Source organism: Felis catus, chromosome B1 (assembly GCF_018350175.1).
Source record: "Felis catus isolate Fca126 chromosome B1, F.catus_Fca126_mat1.0, whole genome shotgun sequence".
Lineage (NCBI taxonomy): Eukaryota > Metazoa > Chordata > Mammalia > Carnivora > Felidae > Felis > Felis catus.
This window is the reverse complement of record NC_058371.1, coordinates 116,363,997-116,387,932: the sequence shown is the minus strand read 5'-3', so window position 1 is coordinate 116,387,932 and position 23,936 is coordinate 116,363,997. Positions and strand designations below refer to the sequence as shown.

Genomic DNA, 23,936 nt, shown 5'->3' with positions numbered 1-23,936 from the left:
ATTGCTTCCTAAGGCATTTTTAAATATTAATAATCAGATTGGTCAAATAGATGACATTTTCTAACCTTTATCAATCCTGGTATAGTTGTTCCATTAATTATATTTCTTCATAGAATTTTCTTGTTATATGATTCTCACAAGCTTATTTACTTACATGAAATTTCGTATTGTTTTAGATTCAGTATTGTTACATTTCTATTATTCACTCTAAATAATAGCTTTATTAAGTTCACGTAAAAATTTTTTTCTATTTTTTGCAACTTTCTTTTTTACATTTAATGATACTGTGCATATTTTTCCAGGCCAATGCATAATCTACTTTAAATATGGTTATTCCATTTATCATATGTACATATTTAAGCAGAATGTCCACTGTATTCATACCTGTAACTGATTAAAGTATCACATACACATACTTTTTGATTTCTAGAGGAATTCTAGGTTTGGAAATAACAAAAGTATTAGAGGATCTCTAAAAATTGAATCTCATTTGTTGTAAAAGTTGCCTTCCAAATCTTTATGTAAATATTATAATGTTAATTTCTTTTTCAACAGAAGGCAGAGATTTTATGAATGTCATGGCACGTAAGGTAGGCATCCTAAACATCACTATGTAACACTCATCCTATATTACACTTTTTGATACTCAGCAGTGAAAACAATTTAATTTTTTCTACCCAACTCTATTACATTAGAATTATATAAGGATGGTTATGTAATTAAATCTAGTTAATATGACTATAGCTATAATATACTGGGGTAGAAAGGAGCTATCCTTTTGTCAATACAATATTAAAAGGAAAGGAAAAATTATACTTACGGGTAAACATGGTGAGAAACCAAGGGATGGCATAGAGCTATGGGTAGAAGAGGAAAGGGGTGCCATGCCGGGGACAGATAAAGAGGAAATAAAAGATAATTAGAATGGTTACCACTAAACTGAATGGTAAAAAATATTTTATACTTTGGTCTACTCCATTGATTAAAATAAAAGTAAATGTTGATAATTATAATTATTACCACAAATACTCTATTAAATAATATCATCTACTACAAATGCTACAGATGTCCCTTTCACCAAGGATTATTACACAGAATGTCTTCATTTCATCAAAGGAAATACTCAAGACTCTGACTAACCCAAACACAATACTTGCATGCTAATTCCAAGGATGAACTTTCAGGTTGCACAAAAATATTTTTGGGATTTTAATGGTCTTTATCAGTGTGGATTTACTCTTAGCATTTTAAAGAATTGATAAGATGGTTTTTGAAAAATGTCCAAAATGTCTCATAAGAAAGTATTGTGAAGCATATACTTTCTATTACCATTTTCAGGAAGCTTCATAACAGACTAAAAGTAGTAAGATCTAAAAATAAAATAAATTAGTTCTTTAACCGAGTGACAAATTTATTTTCCTAATTTTACTGTCTAGGAATGAAAATACACACACAGACATGCCCACATACTTGTATATATACTTTCAATGAATTTATTGACATTTTGGAAGTGAGAAATCATTCTTAATTTCTAAATGTAGAGTAAAATTTCCTTTGTCAGTAGCAAGTATTGAAAATCAGTAATAATATATAGATCTGAAAAGCTCTAATTTTATTTTACTTTCTGCATCAAAGCAGTCTACCATTAGACAAAGATTTCTATACTACCTATAGGGTTTAAATAAATATTCATCTAGGACCTATCAATTATGAAATTATGAATAGAGTAGCATATGTCTTTGCATAGCATACCACTGAGTATTTATGCTATCAAAATACCAGTCAAGAACCTTAAGTATTACTATACACTACATTGAAGTCTAAGTATTGTATGTGAAATAAAGCCCATTGCTCTCCACAAGATCATCATTTATATACACTGACACAGATTTCTTTCAAGCGAGATTATAAAAGGGAAAAACTGAAGAGGAATACAAAGGTATGTGACTTCACTGTAAAGAGTATGGGCTGTAGTAAACAATAAAATATAACAAAATCTGAACTCCTTAGCCTAATTTAAGTTTAAAAATAAAGTCACTAGGATGGTGGCGTAGGAGGACGGTGGGCTCACCGCGACCTGCGGATAACTTAGATTCCACCCACACCTGCCTAAATAACCCAGAAAATCGCCAGAAGACTAGCAGAACGGATTCTCCGGAGTCAAGCGTAGACGAGAGGTCCACGGAAGAGGGTAGGAAGGGCGGAGAGGCGATGCGCGCTACACGACTAGTGGGAGGGAACTAGGGTGGACGGGCAGCCCGCCGGCAAAGCAGAGCCCCCGACTCTGGCGCAAAAGCAGAGGGGCCGGACGGAGTGTGTTTGACAGCGAGCGGGACTTAACATCTGGAAGGCTGTAAGTTAACAGATCTGCTCAGAGAGCGGGAGAGGTGGAGGACAACGGGAGGGAGAGTCGTTGGGCCCCAGATGACAGAGTACAGGTTGGCAGGGAACAAAGGCGCTCGCCAGTGCCATCTCCCTCACCCATCCCCCAGCCAAAATCCCAAAGGGAACCAGTTCCTGCCAGGGAACTTGCTTGCACCGCGCAAACACCCAACGCTGTGCTTCTGCAGATCCATCCCTCTGGGTCTGACTCCCTCTGGGTGCCGCAAGGCCCCTCCCGAAGTGGACCTCCGAAGGAAAAGCGAGCTGAGCCTACCCCTCCCGCCCCTGTGCACCTTGCTGATCCACCCAAGCTAATATGCCAGATCCCTAGCGCTATAAGCCTGGCAATGTGCAAGTATCCCAGACGGGCCACGCCACCCTACAGTGAATCCCCCCTCTAGGAGATGGTAAGAGAAGGCACACACCAGTCTGACTGTGGCCCCAGCGGTGGGCTGGGGGCAGACATCAGGTCTGACTGTGGCCACGCCCACCAACGCAAGTTATTCAAGACAGTGCAGGGGAAGTGCCCCACAGTTCCGCGGCACTCCAGGGACTATCCAAAATGACGAAACGGAAGAATTCCCCTCAAAAGAAACTCCAGGAAATAACGACAGCTAACGAACTGATCAAAAACGATTTAAACACTAACAGAAAGTGAATTTAGAATAATAGTCATAAAACTAATCGCTGGGCTTGAAAACAGTATAAAGGTCAGCAGAGAATCTATTGCTACAGAGATCAAGGGACTAAGGAACAGCCAGGAGGAGCTAAAAAATGCTATTAATGAGCTGCAAAATAAAATGGAGACGACAATGGCTCGGATTGAAGAGGCAGAGGAGAGAATAGGTGAACTAGAAGATAAAATTATGGAAAAAGAAGAAGCTGAGAAAAAGATAAAAAATCCAGGAGTATGAGGGGAAAATTAGAGAACTAAGTGATGCACTAAAGAGAAATAATCTACGCATAATTGGTATTCCAGAGGAGGAAGAGAGAGAGAAAGGGGCTGAAGGTGTACTTGAACAAATCATAGATGAGAACTTCCCTGATCTGGGGAAGGAAAAAGGCATTGAAATCCAAGAGGCACAGAGAACTCCCTTCAGACGTAACTTGAATCCATCTTCTGCACAGCATATCATAGTGAAACTGGCAAGATACAAGGATAAAGAGAAAATTCTGAAAGCAGCTAAGGATAAACACGCTCTAACGTATAAAGGGAGACCGATAAAACTAGTGACAGACCTATCTACTGAAACTTGGCAGGCCAGAAAGGAATGGCAGGAAATCTCCAATGTGATGAACAGAAAAAATATGCAGCCGAGAATCCTTTATCCAGCAAATCTGTCATCTAGAATAGAAGGAGAGCTAAAGGTCTTCCCAAACAAACAAAAACTGAAGGAATTCGTCACCAATAAACGAGCCCTACAAGAGATCCTCAGGGGGATCCTGTGAGACAAAGTAGCAGAGACATCGCTACAAGCATGAAACCTACGGACATCATAATGACTCTAAACCCATATCTTTCTATAATAACACTGAATGTAAATGGACTAAATGTGCCAACCAAAAGACACAGGGTATCAGAATGGATATAAAAAACAAGACCCATCTATTTGCTGTCTACAAGAGACTCATTTTACCTGAGGACACCTTAGGATTGAAAGTGAGGGGATGGAGAACTATCTATCATACTACTGGAAGTCAAAAGAAAGCTGGAGTAGCCATACTTATATCAGACAAACTAGACTTTAAATTAAAGGCTGTAACAAGAGATGAAGAAGGACATTATATAATAATTACACGGTCTATCCATCAAGAACTAACAATTATAAATGTCTATGCGCCAAATACACGAGCCCCCAAATATATAAAACAATTACTCACAAACATAAGCAACCTTATTGATAAGAACATGGTAATTGCAGGGGACTTTAACACCCCACTTACAGAAATGGATAGATCATCTAGACACACGGTCAATAAAGAAACAAGGGCCCTGAATGATACATTGGATCAGATGGACTTGACAGATATATTTAGAACTCTGCATCCCAAAGCAACAGAATATATTTTCTTCTCAAGTGCACATGGAACTTTCTCCAAGATAGATCACATAATGGGTCACAAAACAGCCCTTCATAAGTATACAAGAATTGAGATCATACCATGCATACTTTCAGACCACAATGCTATGAAGCTTGAAATCAACCACAGGAAAAAGTCTGGAAAACCTCCAAAAGCATGGAGGTTAAAGAACATCCTACTAAAGAAAGAATGGGTCAACCAGGCAATTAGAGAAGAAATTAAAAAAATATATGGAAACAAACGAAAATGAAAATACAACAATCCAAACGCTTTGGGATGCAGCAAAGGCAGTCCTGAGAGGAAAATACATTGCAATCCAGGCCTATCTCAAGAAACAAGAAAAATCCCAAATACAAAATCTAACAGCACACCTAAAGGAAATAGAAGCAGAGCAGCAAAGACACCCCAAACCCAGCAGAAGAAGAGAAATAATAAAGATCAGAGCAGATATAAACAATATACAGTCTAAAAAAACTGTAGAGCAGATCAATGAAACCAAGAGTTGGTTTTTTGAAAAAATAAACAAAATTGATAAACCTCTAGTCAGGCTTCTCAAAAAGAAAAGGGAGATGACCCAAGTAGATAAAATCATGAATGGAAATGGAATTATTACAACCAATCCCTCAGAAATACAAGCAGTTATCAGGGAATAGTATGAAAAATTGTATGCCAACAAACTGGACAACCTGGAAGAAATGGACAAATTCCTAAACACCCACACACTTCCAAAACTCAAACAGGAGGAAATAGAAAACTTGAACAGACCCATAACTGGCAAAGAAATTGAATCAGTTATTAAAAATCTCCCAACAAATAAGAGTCCAGGACCAGATGGCCTCCCTGGGGAATTCTACCAGACATTTAAAGCAGAGACAATACCTATCCTTCTCAAGCTATTCCAAAAAATAGTAAGGGAAGGAAAACTTCCAGACTCATTCTATGAAGCCAGTATTACTTTGCTTCCTAAACCAGACAGAGACCTAGTAAAAAAAAAAAAAGAGAACTACAGGCCAATATCCTGATGAATATGGATGCAAAAATTCTCAGTAAGATACTAACAAATCAAATTCTACAGTGTATAAAAAGAATTATTCACCATGATCAAGTGGGCTCATTCCTGGGATGCAGGGCTGGTTCAACATTCGCAAATGAATCAACATGATACATCACATTAATAAAAGAAAAGAACCATACGATCCTGTCAATCGATGCAGAAAAAGCATTTGACAAAATTCAGCATGCTTTCTTAATAAAAGCCCTCGAGAAAGTCAGGATAGGAGGAACATACTTAAACATCATAAAAGCCATTTATGAAAAGCCCACAGCAAATATCATCCTCAATGGGGAAAAACTGAGAGCCTTCCCCCTGAGATCAGGAACACGACAGGGATGTCCATGCTCACCGCTATTGTATAACATAGTGTTGGAAGTGCTAGCATCAGCAAACAGACAACAAAAGGAAATCAAAGGCATCAAAATGGGCAAAGATGAAGTCAAGCTTTCACTTTTTGCAGATGACATGATATTATACATGGAAAATCTGATAGACTCCACCAAAAGTCTGCTAGAACTGATACATGAATTCAGCAAAGTTGCAGGATACAAAATCAATGTACAGAAATCAGTTGCATTCTTATACACTAATAATGAAGCAAAAGAAAGACAAATAAAGAAACTGATCCCATTCACAATTGCACCAAGAAGCATAAAATACCTAGGAATAAATCTAACCAAAGATGTACAAGATCTGTATCCTGAAAACTATAGAAAGCTTATGAAGGAAATTGAAGAAGATATAAAGAAATGCAAAAATATTCCGTGCTCATGGGTTGGAAGAATAAATATTGTTAAAATGTCAATACTACCCAAAGCTATCTACACATTCAATGCAATCCCAATCAAAATTGCACCAGCATTCTTCTCGAAACTAGAACAAGCAATCCTAAAATTTGTATGGAACCACAAAAGGCCCCGAATAGCCAAAGTAATTTTGAAGAAGACAACCAAAGCAGGAGGCATCACAATCCCAGACTTTAGCCTCTACTACAAAGCTGTCATCATCAAGACAGCATGGTATTGGCACAAAAAGAGACACATAGACCAATGGAATAGAATAGAAACCCCAGAACTAGACCCACAAATGTATGGCCAACTAATCTTTGACAAAGCAGGAAAGAATATCCAATGGAAAAAAGACAGTCTTTTTAACAAATGGTGCTGGGAGAACTGGACAGCAACATGCAGAAGATTGAAACTAGACCACTTTCTTACACCATTCACAAAAATTAACTCAAAATGGATAAAGGACTTGAATGTGAGACAGGAAACCATCAAAACACTAGAGGAGAAAGCAGGAAAAGCCCTCTCTGACCTCAGCCGCAGCAATTTCTTGACACATCCCCAAAGGCAAGGGAATTAAAAGCAAAATGAACTATTGGGACCTCTTGAAGATAAAAAGCTTCTGCACAGCAAAGGAAACAATCAACAAAACTAAAAGGCAACCAACGGAATGGGAAAAGATATTTGCAAATGACCTATCAGATAAAGGGCTAGTATCCAAAATCTATAAAGAGCTCACCAAACTCCACACCCAAAAAACAATCCAGTGAAGAAATGGGCAGAAAACATGAATAGACACTTCTCTATAGAAGACATCCAGATGGCCAACAGGCACATGAAAAGATGCTCAACGTCGCTCCTCATCAGGGAAATACAAATCAAAACCACACTCAGATATCACCCCATGCCAGTCAGAGTGGCCAAAATGAACAAATCAGGAGACTATAGATGCTGGCGAGGATGTGGAGAAACAGGAACCCTCTTGCACCGTTGGTGTGAATGCAAACTGGTGCAGCCGCTCTGGAAAACAGTGTGGAGGTTCCTCAAAAAATTAAAAATAGGTCTACTCTATGACCCAGCAGTAGCACTGCTAGGAATTGACCCAAGGGATACAGGAGTACTGATGCATAGGGCCACTTGTACCCCAATGTTCATAGCAGCACTCTCAACAATAGCCAAATTGTGGAAAAAGCCTAAATGTCCATCAACTGATGAACGGATAAAGAAATTGTGGTTTACATACACAATGGAATACTACTTGGCAATGACAAAGAATGAAATACGGCCCTTTGTAGCAAAGCGGATGGAACTGGAGAGTGTTATGCTAAGTGAAGTAAGCCATACAGAGAAAGACAGATACCATATGTTTTCACTCTTATGTGGATCCTGAGAAACTTAACAGAAACCCATGGGGGAGGGGAAGGAAAAAAAAAAAGAAAAAAAAGAGGTTAGAGTGGGAGAGAGAGCCAAAGCATAAGAGACTCTAAAAAACTGAGAACAAACTGAGGGTTGATGGGGGGTGGAAGGGAGGGGAGGGTAGGCGATGGGCATTGAAGAGGGCATCTTTTGGGATGAGCACTGGGTGTTGTATGGAAACTAATTTGACAAATTTCACATAATAAAAAAAAAAGGAGGGAATCAAGTACTGAAAAAATAAAAATAAAGTCACTAAATATTAGTTTCATCACCATTATTTAACATTTTTTCTTTAAAGGACATGACATAAATTATATTACAATACCTCTACCCTTCTGATCAAAGCCAATTATTTTGTCATTAGGAATCTTATATGAATTACTTCAGCAACACACTATCTGTTTTGCCACATAGTGAAGAGGGCATGTGTATGAGGAAACTACACAAAGCACGGAAGGAATAACTGGAAAAGATCAGAGGGAAAACTTGCCAGGCTCACACAAAGCCAGGAATAATTCATCTTACCACCAGTCAGAACAAACAAACAAACAATCTGTAATAAACAAGGAACTGGGTAGAGTACTCAAAAATAGCCTTAATAATATTAGCGTAATTATGCTTCCAAACTATGCTGCTCTAGTCTTAATAAACCTTAGAGGCAAGCCTTGAAAGGATCAAATTGTGTCAGTATTAGCCACAACTCAACATAAAGCTCAAGGATATTTACAAGAATAGAAAAATATCCAATATTCAACAAGGTAAAATTCACAATGACTGGAATCTAATTTTAAAAATACCAGTAATAAAAAGTAGCAAAAAAAAAAAAGATGCATATGAGGAGAAAAATCATTGCTTCAAAATGTACACAGAACTGACATAAATGTTTGTAAGAGCAGGAAATGACAGTAAAATACTTTTTATAACTGTATTTCTTATGTTCAAAAAGCTAAGGATGTTCATGTTAAGTAAGACATGGCAGATACAAAAAACAATCCCAAATCAAACTTTTAGAGATGAAAAGTACAGTGTTTGAAAGAAAAAATATACTGGATGGGATTATGCAGATCAGACATTGCAGATAAAAAAAATGGTAAACTCAGAAACATCAGAATAGAACGTATGCAATGAAACAAAAAAACACCCAAGCATCAGTGAGTAACTTCAATCGGCCAAATATATATGTACTAGCGACACCAAAGGAGAGAAAGAAGAGAAGGGACAGAACAAATATTTGTTTGAACAAATAATAGTTTGAACATTTTCCAAATTTGATGAAAACTATAAACTAATAGATCTAATAACTTCAAGATCCCAAACCATGAAGAAAACCACACCAAGGCACATTGTACTCAAATTTCTTAAAATCAGTGGTAAAGAGAAAATTTACACCATATCTAGAGAAAAAAAAAAAAACAAACAAAAACATTATGTAAGACTATCAATGAGAAGAATGTTTTCTTCTCCAAAAATGTTTTCTTATCAGTGCACAACAAAAGGCAGTGGAGTAACATTTTAAAAATATTAAAAAATGTGTCCATATAGAACTGTATGCTCAGCAAAAATATTTTTCAAAGACAAAAGGTGAAATAAAGACTTTCACACACACACAAACTGACAAAGTTCATCAGCAGCAGTCCTGTACTGTAAGAAATGCTGAAGAAGTCTTCTGGGCAGAAGGAAAATGATACCAGATGGAAATCTAGATCTACACAGAAGAATGAAGAGACACAGGGGTTGTAATTGTGTATGTGGTAGAATATAAAGGACTTATTTTTGAAAAATCTTTTAAAAGTAGCTGACTCTTTAAAGCAAAAATAATTTATTGTGGGGTTTATAACATGTAGAAATAAAACATAGGACAACTGTAATACAAACACTGGGAGGGGAAAATGGAAGTATACATTGTAAAGTATTTGTACTATCTGTGAAGTGATATATTATTTGAATGCAAACTGTAGAAATGTAAAGAATTATAATATAAACCAGAATTTCTTAACTTCATCACTATTCACATTTTAGGTTAGATAACTTTTGCTTGGGAATGTCCTTTGCATTTTAAGATTATTGCAGCAATCCAGCCTCCACCCACCAGATGCCAGTAGCATTAACCCAGTTTTGTGAAAAATATCTCCACACATTGCTAAAAATCCTCTGGGAGGGAAAGCTGCCTCTTTGAGGACCACTGTATAAATCCTAAGGAAACCAATTAAAAAACACAACTAAGCGTCACCTAACATGTCAACAAGGGAGATAAAATAAAATCAGAGAAAAAGTGTCCAATGAATTCAAAGAAGGCAAATAAAAAGGAAAAAGAAAAGAAAGAATTGATGGGAGAATGGAATAAAAATACCAAATGGTAGATTTAAAGGCAACCGTATCAATAATCACAAAAAAAGCAAATGGTTCTTGTGGTGACTGATTTTATGTGTCACCTTGACTGACATGGGGTGTCCATTTATTAAACCTTATTCTGATTGTGTCTCTGAGAGTGTTTCTGGATGAGATCAACAGGTTGAATCAGCAGACTTGGTAAAGCAGATTACTCTCCCTTATGTGAGTGGGCCTTAGGCGATTTGTTGGAGCTCTAAATAGAACAGAAGGCAGAGTAAGGGAGAACTCACTCTCTGCCTGACTGATAGGATATAGCAGTGAACAAAACATATAGTTTCAGCCTGTAAGGGGTTCATTAAGTAGATGTTCATTAAATATTCTTTCATTTCATTCCAGTTAGGTTCTTTCCTCCACTTCACCACCAAAATTGCTCTTATCTTGGTCATCAAAGACTTCCCTGTTGCTAAGTCTAATGGCCAGTTCTCACTCTCAATCCTTCTTTACCCATCATCAGGGTTTGACATAGTTAGCTACTCTAACCTTCTCAAAACATGCTCCACCCATTTGAGTTCCAAGATATCACATTCATCTAGTTTTCTTACTTTTCTGACTGTTACTCCATCTCCTTTGTTGGTTCTTCTTCATCTCCCAGACTAACTATTGGCATGCCCTATGTCCTTGGATTTTCTACTTTTCTCCAGATGATTATGTATAAATAGTGCGAGGACTCCCATTTTTATAGCTCTATCCCAGACCTCTCCCCTGAATTGCAAACCTCCACATCCAAATGCCAGCTTGACATTTCCACTTGTATGGCTAACAGATCATGTCCCAAACTGAGCTCCTGAGACTTGTTCAAAATCTATGCCTTCAAGTATAGTCTTCCAAATCTCAGTTAAGAACAACTCTATTCTTCAATTGCTCAGATAAAAAATTCTGGAATCATTCTTAACTCCTCTTTCTCCCACAGTGTACATTTGTCACCAGCAATCCTGCTAGCTCTACCTTTGGAACTGATCTAGAATGTAACAACTCCTTACCACCCCTACCACTAACTTTCTGATTCAAGTCCCTCTTGCCTAGATTATTACACTAGTGTATGATCAACTTTTTAAAGTTCCATCCTTGCCCCTCCTTGGGTTTCTCTTACCATAAAAACCAGAATGATCTTGTTAAAATGTTTAGATCAGAACGTGTCATTCCTCTGCTAAATAGAATCCAGTGGCTTTTCACCACTGACAGTAAAAACTAAAGTCTTAACTATGTAATAAATTTTGATGTAAAATTCGGTCCTCTGACTCCCATCTTCTTCCTTGTTCATTGGGCTCCAGTCACATTGGTCTCCTGGCTGTTCCTTCAACATCCCTGGCATGCTTACACCTCAGGGCTTTAGCACTTGCTGTTGCCTCTGCTTCACTGCTCTTTCCCTCAGTTCCTAAAGCCACTTATTCAGAAGCCAGTTTTTCTGTGAGGCTTTCCCTGACTCCCTTCCTGACTCTCCTTCCTTTTCTTTTTTCTTTTCTTTTTTCTTTTCTTTTCTTTTCTTTTCTTTTTTCTCTTCTCTTCTCCTCTCCTCTCCTCTCCTCTCCTCTCCTCCCCTCCCCTCTCCTCTCCTTCCTTCATTCTCTCTCTCTCTCTCTTCTCTCTGTCCCTCCCTCAAGTTTTTATTTTAATTCCAATTAGTTAACAGTGTTATATTAGTTTCAGGTGTACAATATAGTGATTCAACAATTCCATAAATCACTTGGCATTCATCAGGACAAGTGTACTCGTTAAGTCCCATCACCTGTTTAACCCATTCCCTTACTCCCCTCCCCTGACTACCTTATTTAAAAATTCAATTTCTTCTTCTTCTGAACACTTACCATCCATGTCCCTACTATAGTTTTTTTTTTCCCCCTCTTTGGTACTTACCACTATCTAATATATCTATTTATCTTTATTATCTATTTTTTATTTTATTGTCTTTTTAAAAATTTTATCTTTTGGGGCGCCTGGGTGGCTCAGTCGGTTAAAGCGGCCGACTTTGGCTCAGGTCATGATTTCGCGGTCCGTGAGTTCGAGCCCCGCGTCGGGCTCTGTGCTGACAGCTCAGAGCCTGGAGCCTGTTTCAGATTCTGTGTCTCCCTGTCTCTGACCCTCCCCCGTTCATACTCTGTCTCTCTCTGTCTCAAAAATAAATAAACGTTAAAAAAAATTATCTTTTTATTGTCTGCCCCCCACTAGAATATAAATTCAATGAGAGCAGAGTTTTTGTCTGTGTTTTTTTTTTTTTTTAACATATCCAGGGCCTAGGAAAATGAGCAGCACATAGTAGGCACTCAGATATTTGTTGAAAGAAAGAATAAAATATATAATGAAGATAACTGAAAGGGAGAGATTAAAAGATCCAGATATGAGATTATACACTTTCTTGAGAATTTTTCAATAAACATGAAATAATGAGAAATATGAAATAATGAGAAATAATGGATAATATATACATATATATATCCTCAATATTAAAAAGTGGAAAGTACTGAAAAAACACTAAACTTAAAAATTTGAATTATATGCCTATACTTTGACAATTATGAAAAGTTATTAGAAATAAGTGAAGTGAAGCATATTCCAATATTTGAAAAGTAATAATTCAAGTTGAAACATTTCTTTAATATATAACAACTTTTAGGTGCTCACTATCACCAGTTACCTCTTATCAACTAAAGTCAGGTAAATAAATAGGTAATATATTCCGTGAGATTGTAATGCCAGTTATTTATTTTATTTATTCTTTTTTCTTCCTTTTAAAATATTAACTGATAATCTTAAATAACTTCTTAGGATATTGGTACATCTTCATGTTATAGTCTGATACATGAAAAAGACAGTATAACACAATTTTGAATCCTGGTTCGGGTTTTAATTTTTTAAAAAGCAATTAAATAATGAAATATTTTATTGAAGATATAAAAATATATATAACATTAGTCTTATTAACTTAGAGATATTATTAACTTTTCGTGATTTAAAAATGGAAACTGAGACCCAATGAAAAAAAATCAGACATGCTTTAGCTATTTTCTCTAGATCACTGAATTATTTTCCTGATTTGGCATAGTGGTAGTTGACTAAGAGTCAGCTGAGTAAATGCTGCCCCCTAGCTATATCAAAAAAGAATAGTGACATTTAGTATTTCAGGAGGTCTTTTCAAATGACCTGCTAGTATCAAAATTACAAACATCAACAGGAAAAACAAAGGCAGGAGGATCATTAACATGATTTTGAAGGGTAGAAAATTACAGCTTAACAGGCTGTAAAAGTATACAAATATAAAAGATTTAAAAGAGGAAGTATTTCTTATAAATAAAAAGATTCTGGATGAATCTTTTGTCAAATGAATTTTTTATTTACATATTGCATATTGTCTCTTTCCTATTGATATTTTAATTTATATTTTTACTAATTTTACGTATTATAAAAATAACTTATTTTTTATTATTTGCATTATATGTAATATAATAAAATTATTATTGTTATTATAAAAGGAAGTCCCTTTCAGTTGACTTTTTTTTTTTTTTTAATATTTGAAGTTTATTTTTGAGAGAGAGCGAGACAGAGTGTGAGAGGCAGAGGGGCAGAGAGAGGGAGACACAGAATCTGAAGCAGGCTCCAGGCTCTGAGCTGTCAGCACAGAGCCCAATGCAGGCCTCGAACTCAGGAACCATGAGATCATGACCTGAGCTGAAGTCAGATGCTTAACTGACTGAGCCACCCAGGCGCCCTTCTATTTGATTTTCTTAATCTATCTTCTTATTAGCATACTATATTTTCTTTTAATCTCAAGTCAGAAGTAGTTTTACATTTAAGTTACCATAAGCCACCACTGTAAAATACATTTTCACCATTAGTTTTATGTCTCACAATGACGCTCTGCTTAAGGGAAATTAATATTTAGCTACTCAAGAAAGAATGCTTGAAAATCAGCAGGTTTTTATTGTTGTTTAGCAGCAGTAGAGACTCTAAAATATTTTCTTGAAACCCTAGACTTTGTGATCTGGTAGTTATCTCTTTAAACCTTTAGGATAGCTGTGAAGATTAGTTAATGGATCTAAAACACCTGGCAGAGAACATATCAGACATCAGTATAGGAAACATAATGATCATTATTAAGTCCAGAAGCTTTTGTAATAAAAAAGTATTTCTAACAGCCCAAAAGTCTGGGGTCTTATGAGACTATCTAAAAAAAGACACACACATTATGGAATAAGGAGGGTAGGAGTGGAAGGTAGAGAGAAGAGAACCCTAAGCACTGGGAACTGCGTATGTTTTACAGGTAGACTCAATAAAGATAAGGCTGAAGTATTTACATTCCTGCTGGTTCTCAGAATCAACATTCCTCAATCCCATGAAGCTACTTTTAGCTCACAAAATTTCAAATATTCTTACATCAATTCTTTTTCTTCTACTTTCCAAATTTTACAGCATCTTATATTTTGTCTATGTCTGACTTACTATTGTCCTCTTAGCTACAGATAGTATAACAAGGCTTGCTACAAAAGAAAATTCTTTAAAGATGCTCCATAAGATTTGTATTGTTCCACTGTGCCACTCATTTTCAAAAGACTATTATCTTTTTCAACAATGAAGAAAAATGATGCCTTATGCTAAATCAGGATAAATTCAGTGGAATGGGAAAGTCAGTGGAATGGGAAAGTCAGTGGAATGGGAAAGGGTATCACATAAAAAAATATGTAGTAAAAGCAAAAGCAGTACTAAACAACTCTCATTTAACAGTACTCCCCATCTTCTAACTTTTTAGAACTGTGGGCAAATACCTTCTGATACAGAACCTACCTTCATTTCCATAACTACCATTATGACAGAACAAGAGTGAGGAGAAAAAAATTATAAATCTATAAGATAACAGGATTCACAAAGCAACTCTTTAGGATATATTAAACAGGAAAAAATGTATTCTGATATTTTTGTGAACCAGTAACCTTTATTTTTTTTTTAATGTTTATTTATTTTTGAGAGAGAGCACATGGGGGGGAGGGGCAGAAAGAGAGGGAGACAGAATCCGAAGCAGGGTCTGCACAAAGCCTGAGGTGGGGCTCCAACTCAGGAACCCTGAGATCATGACCTGAGCAAAAGTCGGATGTTTAACCGACTGAACCACCCAGGTGCACCTAATTTCAGATTATTCCAGAAGAACAGAACTTTCTGTGATAAAGGAAATATTCTACAGTTGTTTTAAAAAAAGTTTTGTAAAGCCTCAAATACTTACACCCCCAATATTACATGATAAACATTACTCTTGATATATTTCTGTGTATTTATAACTAAAATTTTAAATATTTATAGCAGAACTGGATATTACACTTGCTATTTTGTGAAGTGCTATATATAATTATACTTAAACTGAAGAAAAAACAGGAGTAAAACAGAACATTTGCTACTTTATTTACCATAAGAGACAATAGTTTCTAAAGATCCAGTTAAAATTGATTAAAAAAGGAACAGGAAAACTTCAGGCTGAAGTATTACCTACTGATTATGTTTTGAAAGATTACAATATTATTACACTTATACTCTCTATCCCTTCTCTGACTTCCAATACCTCAAATTTTATTTTTTAAATTTTTTCATTTTTAAAAAATTTGCTAAATCAAATTAATTGTAAAATTGGAGTCCATACAACACCCAGGGCTCATCCCAACACAATACCTCAAGTTTTATATACTAGTTTATATTATTAAAGTTTACAACATCTAAATTCTATATTGTTACATAACTAACATAGTTGTTAAGTATTAATTCTGTATTTAACTGGAGTAACCAGTTCCTTAGGTTCCTAGTTTTATTCAACTCTTTTTTGTTTGGATTTTATCATCTATATTTATTTTCATTTCTCTGAAAGAAGCTCATGGGGATTGTACTTCCTAAATTCTTGGATGCTTAAGAATGCATATACCCGGGGCGCCTGGGTGGCGCAGTCGGTTAAGCGTCCGACTTCAGCCAGGTCACGATCTCGCGGTCCGTGAGTTCGAGCCCCGCGTCAGGCTCTGGGCTGATGGCTCAGAGCCTGGAGGCTGCTTCCGATTCTGTGTCTCCTTCTCTCTCTGCCCCTCCCCCATTCATGCTCTGTCTCTCTCTGTCCCAAAAATAAATAAATGTTAAAAAAAAAAATTAAAAAAAAAAAAGAATGCATATACTCTACACCTAAAACCAATGGAACGTTTTGTGTCAACTATACTCAAATAATTTTAAACAATGCATGTTTGCTACATTTATGTTTGAAGGATAACTTGGTTTTTACCCAATTTCTCAGTCAACTTTTGTTCTCTTGAAACTTTATACACAATTCTCCATAAGTGTTGCTGTGAAATTTTACCTGAAATTCTCTTTGCAGTATACTGAAGTATACTTATCCTTCTCCACCTTATTCCGTATGATTTCCTGAAAACTATGTTATGTCATTGAGTGGGTTTATACTTTCATTCTAGTTTTCACTATTTTAATAAGATTATTATTAATGTAATATTCTCAAATTTTTCTGGGCTTAATCAGTTCACTTTTTATCTCCTTTTGTTAATCTACATTTTTTGAGTTTTTAATTCTCTTCATTGAGCTCACTTTTATTTTAAAGTTTTTAAGTCTAGTTAACATACAGTGTAATATTAGCTTCAGATGACTCATTTTAAAAGTGAGATCATGTTGTCTGTTATTTATGTAAGATAAGAGAAGACTTTTTGTTTCTGTTTTTATAAGTGATTCTTTAATTTCTTTTCTCCTTTCTCTTTATCTCTGTCTTTTCATTAGTTATCTTCAAATGGCTCCAACTTGCTATTAAAGAGTAAGTGTTAGTATGGTGGAGGGGCAGAAGTTGGAGAGGGCAGTTCATAATCTCCATCCAAAACTGTTACCTACATTATATCTCATTAGCCCTCAGCAATTCAAACTGTGAGGACTGATATTTCATTACTTTTAAAGAAGAAAGAATAAAGAGAACATTTACTTATACTTTAAAAAAATAGATTAAAATTCCTTCTATCTTACAATTATATGAGTCTTTTGGATCCTTTTATAAATCTATGACACACTACTGAAATTTCAGTGATCTTACTCTTGTTATATCATGAAATATTTTGTTCTTTTATCAAAGTAGGAAGTCATCACTCATCAATTATTTCCAACTATGCTTAAAAAAGACAAAAGCAAAAGAAAACAGAAAAATGATGGAATCACCTAGAAGGATGGTAAAATATTAAAATAAATCATCGCTATTACCATTTTCATTTTTCCTACTGCATCATCCAAAGTATTACATCATATTTCAAAAACATACAAAATGCATGGAGATAATATCATTATAATTTTTTTTAAGTTTTCAAGGAACACAACTGAGAATTCAGAATTTCTCATTTTCCACCATTACAAAGAGAAAAAAAAAAACTGATAGAGAGGATAATGTTTCACAATTATTAGACCAATCAGAAGATTTGTAGTAGTATTAGAGACTCTAGTGAAATGGTAACATTGGCTATATAGTGAAATTTCAAACTGTGAGTGCTCAGATGCTGATATCTTAGATGAATTTTCTCAAACACAGGAATCAGAGTAAACAATACATTAGCCTTTCAGTGAAAAGGACCTCATTATACAATATTCTGCAACATAAATCTGGAACATTCTATTTTGCTAAAAAGATATGTGAGAGCAATATTTAATTTTTAAAATATTTCTGCACCAAAATTTCATACAACTTGAGTGGGTAAATGCTGAAGATAGAGATGTGTTTACAAAATGATGGGAAGGAAAAATAATTAGAAAAAAATCATTACGTTTATCAATCTAATTTGTGTTCATAATATCTAAAATGAAAATATTTTGCAATTATTAAAAAATATAACTGTTCTCCAACAAAGTTAGAGGCCTATGTTTTGTTTTCATAATTGTTTTAAACATGCAGGTATGAGAAGAACCAGAAATAAGCTAGAATCTACTAGATTCTATATATTTTTTTACTATGTCTTTATTCCACTCCTATACATTATTACAAAATGACTTAAACATATAAAAATAATTTAAAAAGTCCATTGGACTCAGATGGTGACTGGTTTTCTTTTCCTTCTACACAAAAGGTTATATTAGTTATATTACTATGTTTTGCAAGTAATGAATTCCCTAATAACTAAAAAAACAAAAAAAAGGAAAAAAACAAATAAAAAAAGTACCAAATCTTTCTCTACTTTTCTTTGACTTACAAATATTTAACTGAAAAACTATAAAGTTGAAATTAGCAGTAAAATCAGTTGGACAATTTAATGGTTCTGAGATCCACAGTATCATTTAGGGAAGGATTAGGTACTTTTCAATTCCAGAGTGACTTTCGATTATTTCATTGAGTACTGAAAAACTTTTTAAATTTTTCAAACAAAATTAGTTTATCTTCAGTAAAAGACTTTAACACATGTCATGTAGCCCTTTCTGGGAGATAGAAAAACACCTTAAAAATCAATCAAATGAAAAAGGTTAATATTCAAAGTGGTGAGTGGCAATCTCATCAAGACAGATGAATAAGAAAGTCTTTTTTTTTTTTTTTTTAATGTTTTTAATGTTTATTTATTTCTGAGAGAGATAGACAGAGCACGAGCAGGGGAGGAGCAGAGAGAGAATGACACACAGAATCCAAAGCAGGCTCCAGGCTCTGAGATGTCAGCACAGAGCCCCACGTGGGGCTTGAACTCACTAGAGGTGAGATCATGACCTGAGCCCAAGTTGGATGCTTAACCAACTGTCACCCAGGCACCCCCGAACAAGAAAGCATTTATTGTTATTAGTATCATGTTGCCTTTGGCAAAGTATTCACTAACTGATGCAGCAAAATAATATATCTAGTATGCTTTTAATAACATGCTTTTCTAAATGTAAATCATACTAATATAACCAAAGAAATAGGACGTAATCAGGCTCTAACACTAAGTAGAACAAGAACACCAATAATGGCTAACTCCTTAACACTGTGTACCTGAAAGAATACTAAACAGCTTATATGTATCATTTAATCATAATAATGATCCTTTCAGGTAAGATTTGTTATAATCAACATTAACAGTAATAGGACTGCGGATAAGAAACTAACTTAAGTATTTAGCTAGTAAGTTGAAGAGTCAGGATTAGAACCCTGGCACATTTGACACCAGTGTCTGAGTGCTTTCTCTCTATACCAGTTTTCTCAAATTGTGGTCACAGACCCCTGGGGACCTTCAAGACTCTTCAGGGATCTACATATCCCAAGCTGTTTTCAAAATAATACTAGGGTATTTCTTACTCTTTAATATTTGTGTTAATGGTGCAAAGCCACTGGTAGATAAAACTTATTACAAATCAAGGTAGTGGCACTAAAGTGTAATAGTGTAATAGTCATATTATTGTGAAGGATTAAAATTAGTAATTTTAAGTATCTTTTTAAATGTTTCATGAGACAAAATAGGAAGTATGCATAAAACACTTATATTGTGTACTGAAGTGTATGGATTGTCTTGAGAAAAAGCAGTTGGGCAATAGTTTGAGCTGTGAGTCAATGCAAATGCCTTTTTTTCCCCCCAAGAATACCATTTTTTCCCCTTGCAAGCATGACATATAAACAACTATTTTTTCTAGGCTTTCGTATTAGGCAGATATTTCTCAAAAATAAATGAAGTGAGCCTGTCACTTTAAGAAAATATTCTTGAATATTTTCAGGTGATTATTAGAATTTTAGAAAACTTATATCTGCCACTGTGAGCCTGGCAGCCTCCCAATATTTAACAATTTTTGGTTGTTGTGAGATCAATGGTTATATATATATATATATTTTAATATGAAATTTATTGTCAGATTGGTTTCCATACAACACCCAGTGCTCATCCCAACAGGTGCCCTCTTTAATACCCATCACCCACTTTCCCCTTCCTTCTACCCTCCATCAACCCTCAGTTTATTCTAAGAGAAAAAAAAAAAAAAAAGAGAGAGAGGGAGGGAGCCAAACCATAAGAGACTCTTAAAAACTGAGAGATCAATGGTTATATTAATGAACGTGATTTTTTTATGTTATATAATGAAATGTTTCATAGTTGAAACATTTATTGAACCAATATTTTAAATGACCAACACATGATATTACAAAATCACGCGTGGGTAAAAAGAGCCACTCAAAGTGCAAGATAGACTGATTGATTTGAACGGAACAGAGTATGCAAAGTTCATTGGTATGGTTTTAGATTGTATATTGCAACTAAGCTTTAAGAAATCACCATGGTCCAAAAAGGCCCTTTGCCAACTACATGTCTGTGTAAGTCCAAATTTTCTTCATACCCTTCAACCAAAACAATTATTCACAACAGATTGATTTCAAAAGCAGATATGGGACTATAGCTTTCTTCTATTATGTAGAAACTGCAAAAATATAAAATAATACCACTCCATTATCTTTTGGGAAAAAATTATTTTTCAGAAAAATATGCTATTGGGCTTAACATGTAGTTTTGCTGTCATTTTTAAATAAATTAATACATAAACATATATTTTTTAAATGTTAATTTATTTTTGAGAGAGCATGAGTGAGCAGGGGAGGGGCAGAGACAGGGAGTCAGAGGATCCGAGGTAGACTCTGTGCTGACAGCAGAGAGCCCAATGCGGGGCTCAAACTCACTAACCCTGAGATCATGATCTGAGCTGAAGTCAGATGCTTAACCGACTGAGCCACCCAGGCACCCTAATACATAAATATTTTTTAAATGTCTTTAAATATTTATATATGTAACCAACATAGATAAAAACTCTTTGATATCTTTGTTCCTTAAAGAGGTCTCAAGACTAGAAAGTTTGAAAACCAGTGTATTAATACTACACCTCCTTTCACTTGTCTTTCAACCAGTGTAAGGATACATTAGATTGGGAACAGAGTTGGGGGAGATTCAAGTGAGGATTTACTAAATAGAGAAGCTTGCTGGATATTTAACTTGTGTGTATGTGTTCTTAGCAAGAAGGCACCAAAATATAACTTTATCATTGCCTGTGAAATTAATAAGTCTTTGATTCTAAGATGTGGGCCATTTCTGAAAGGTAGTTAAGCTCTATTGGGAGAAAGATAGCTCAATAAGCCATTGTATTCAGCCTTAATGAATCCAAGGTCAGTAGAATAGGGCTAAAACTAATATTGTGGACATTATAGCACTAGCCAGACAAAAGGACACAGGCTAGCATTTTGCAGATGGACTAGAGCAGGTCAGTGGGGACTCTTGTTACAGGAAATTCTAAATAAGGTGCACTTCCCTAATTTATCCTGTAACCACATCTTGATAAAATCTAAAAAGCTCATTACCAGCAGTCTCTGCTTTAGATTAGAATTTAAATTTCTTTCTGTAACACTAACAATATGGAGACCCGGAATAAGTGAACAGACAAAACAAATAAACAAATAAATAAATATTTCTAACAATCCTTTTACACTTTCTGTTAGTATAAACTCAGTTGGATATAAATTTTGAAAAGGAAGGAGAAAATCAGTAGCTGTATAAGCATCCATTAAGACTGTATAAGCAGTGAAATGACAATGGTTTGGCCAGCATACTTGCTTATCACCGAATTTGTTAGCTTTATCTTTAGCAGTGACAGTAGGTTCAAAAGGCACATATAGGACTGAGATACAGCCCTTATCATTTCTACTAATGGCCACCTGACAACTTTTCATAATTTGCAAGCTGAATGCTATTCATAGTGTTTCAGAAAAATAGTTTCCTTAAGAACGAAGAAACATACTTTCCTGTTCTCATTTCAAAAGCCTGGTATATTTTCAGAAGCAGAAACATACACCAAGAAAAAATGATAAAAATCACCCTACCCCGATTTTGCCAAATACACATTACTTACCCTATTTATATGTAAATCACGTAACCACCACGACGTACATAATCTAAGCATCACATCAGTGCACACTATTCCTAACTATTCAAGCTCCAGCAGTGCTCAATATTCAGAGTTCTGTGACCCACAGCAAATGGCAAGAAGCCAGAAATCACAGTCTTTTCTGCAATGGGAGCCTGCATTTCAATGACAGAAGATTAATGAGGGCTTCTTTTGATAGGATTAGTTATTGAGCGGGCAACTCAGTTTGGGATATTATTACAAAAGTGCCCACCCTTGCCCTTGATGAACTTCACCTCTATTATTAGAGGTGCAGAAAGTCACCAAAGCAATTATTTTAAAGGTGGAAAACCGAAGACAGTAAGTCAAGGGAAAAAAAAAAAAAACCCAAAAAACAAAAATGCTGTACAAACTAATGAAAAATAACTAAAAATTAGTTTGTTAATAGAACTCTATCAATTAATAAAGAAAAATGTTAGAAAAATTCTCCATTTCAATCACACACCTTCCACCAGTCTTCACTGTCAACAATCTCTACATTAAAAATATCAAATCTGTTTTCAAAATTAAATTTAAAAACAGTCTTAACATTTTGATATTATCTACAGACTTGAGAAACAGGCCAACAAAATACAACAAAACAAAGAACAAGATAAGAGATCAAAAAACAATCATCTGTTAACATCTTAACTTTGTTAAATACCTTTCATTTTGCTTATTCTCTGAGACAAGAAAATAGTTGCAGAAAAGCAAATTTTCTCCAGGTTAAGCTATATTCTCTTTCCCTCGTTTCTCTTTGTTTACCCCAGGATTCCCAATAGTGAAAGAACCATGCTTTGGAGGGTGTTTGGAAATATATGCAGAATCATTTTTCAGAAATACATGCAAGCATTTAATTGTCACCATGATTAGGGGATTACTACAGGCAATCAGTGGCTGGGGGCCAGTGAGGCTCAGCATTTGCCAGGTACTAGATATTCTCATCATACAAGAAACTGTCCCTCATCCCACATGACTTATGAATATCTCCTAAGGTTAATCACAGTACATGTATAAATCCATATTACTTCATTAAAATACTAGTATTGGGGCGCCTGGGTGGCGCAGTCGGTTAAGCGTCCGACTTCAGCCAGGTCACGATCTCGCGGTCCGTGAGTTCGAGCCCCGCGTCAGGCTCTGGGCTGATGGCTCAGAGCCTGGAGCCTGTTTCCGATTCTGTGTCTCCCTCTCTCTCTGCCCCTCCCCCGTTCATGCTCTGTCTCTCCCTGTCCCAAAAATAAATAAAAAACGTTGAAAAAAAAAATTTCAAAAAAAAAAAATACTAGTATTAAGGAGTTTTTGTAAGAAATTACACAAAAATGCCCCACTAAGATGGGGTCATAATAAAGAGGGAAGCATAAATCAAAGATATCATATATAAATTATTGAATTATTGAATAATTAACTCACCCCATGTAGCAGTGCATTTAACAAACACCAATGTACTCTCCACTCAGAGTTAAGATACTATTTAACAGATAATAACACTTTGTGACAACTGCTTTGGAAAGTATTAAAATAAAAAAAAATACATTATCAGTAGAATGGAAAGCTACTTTGTACCACCATTCCTCAATTCTAATTTTCTCTTTTTTAAATATTATGTTTTATACTTTCTGTAACTTCTGTAAAAATTCCTTCCTAGGTGTAAATAATAAATATGACACTCCATATTTAGGTCTTTTAGTCAATCTAGAACTTATTTTTACATATGGTGTGAGGTCAGCTTTGATTCCCACCTTCCCTCCATATAGTTACCCAACTGTATCAGGTCCATTTATTCAATAATTCATTCTTTTCTAATTGATTTATAGAGGCATCTCTGTCAAAATCTATTTATGGGTGGGTCTGTTTTGTGTTTTTTGTTTTAGTAGTTTATATTAATATCACTGCATTAGTATTCTTTTGGTTAATATGTGCCTGACTTATGTTTTTTATCTCCTTTTTTGACCAAT

The 23,936-nt window shown here is 35.3% G+C and overlaps 1 protein-coding gene across 9 annotated transcripts in view; it reads right to left on the bottom strand.

The window, feature by feature from the left end:
• Positions 1-23,936, bottom strand: part of TBCK (TBC1 domain containing kinase) — a 228,105-nt gene that overhangs the window by 90,487 nt on the left and 113,682 nt on the right. For all 9 annotated transcript variants that reach the window (XM_045056031.1, XM_023252881.2, XM_023252880.2 and 6 more), the window contains one exon: positions 821-857. In XM_045056031.1, the coding sequence (XP_044911966.1) occupies positions 821-857 (37 nt within the window). The remainder of the gene's footprint in view (positions 1-820; positions 858-23,936) is intronic.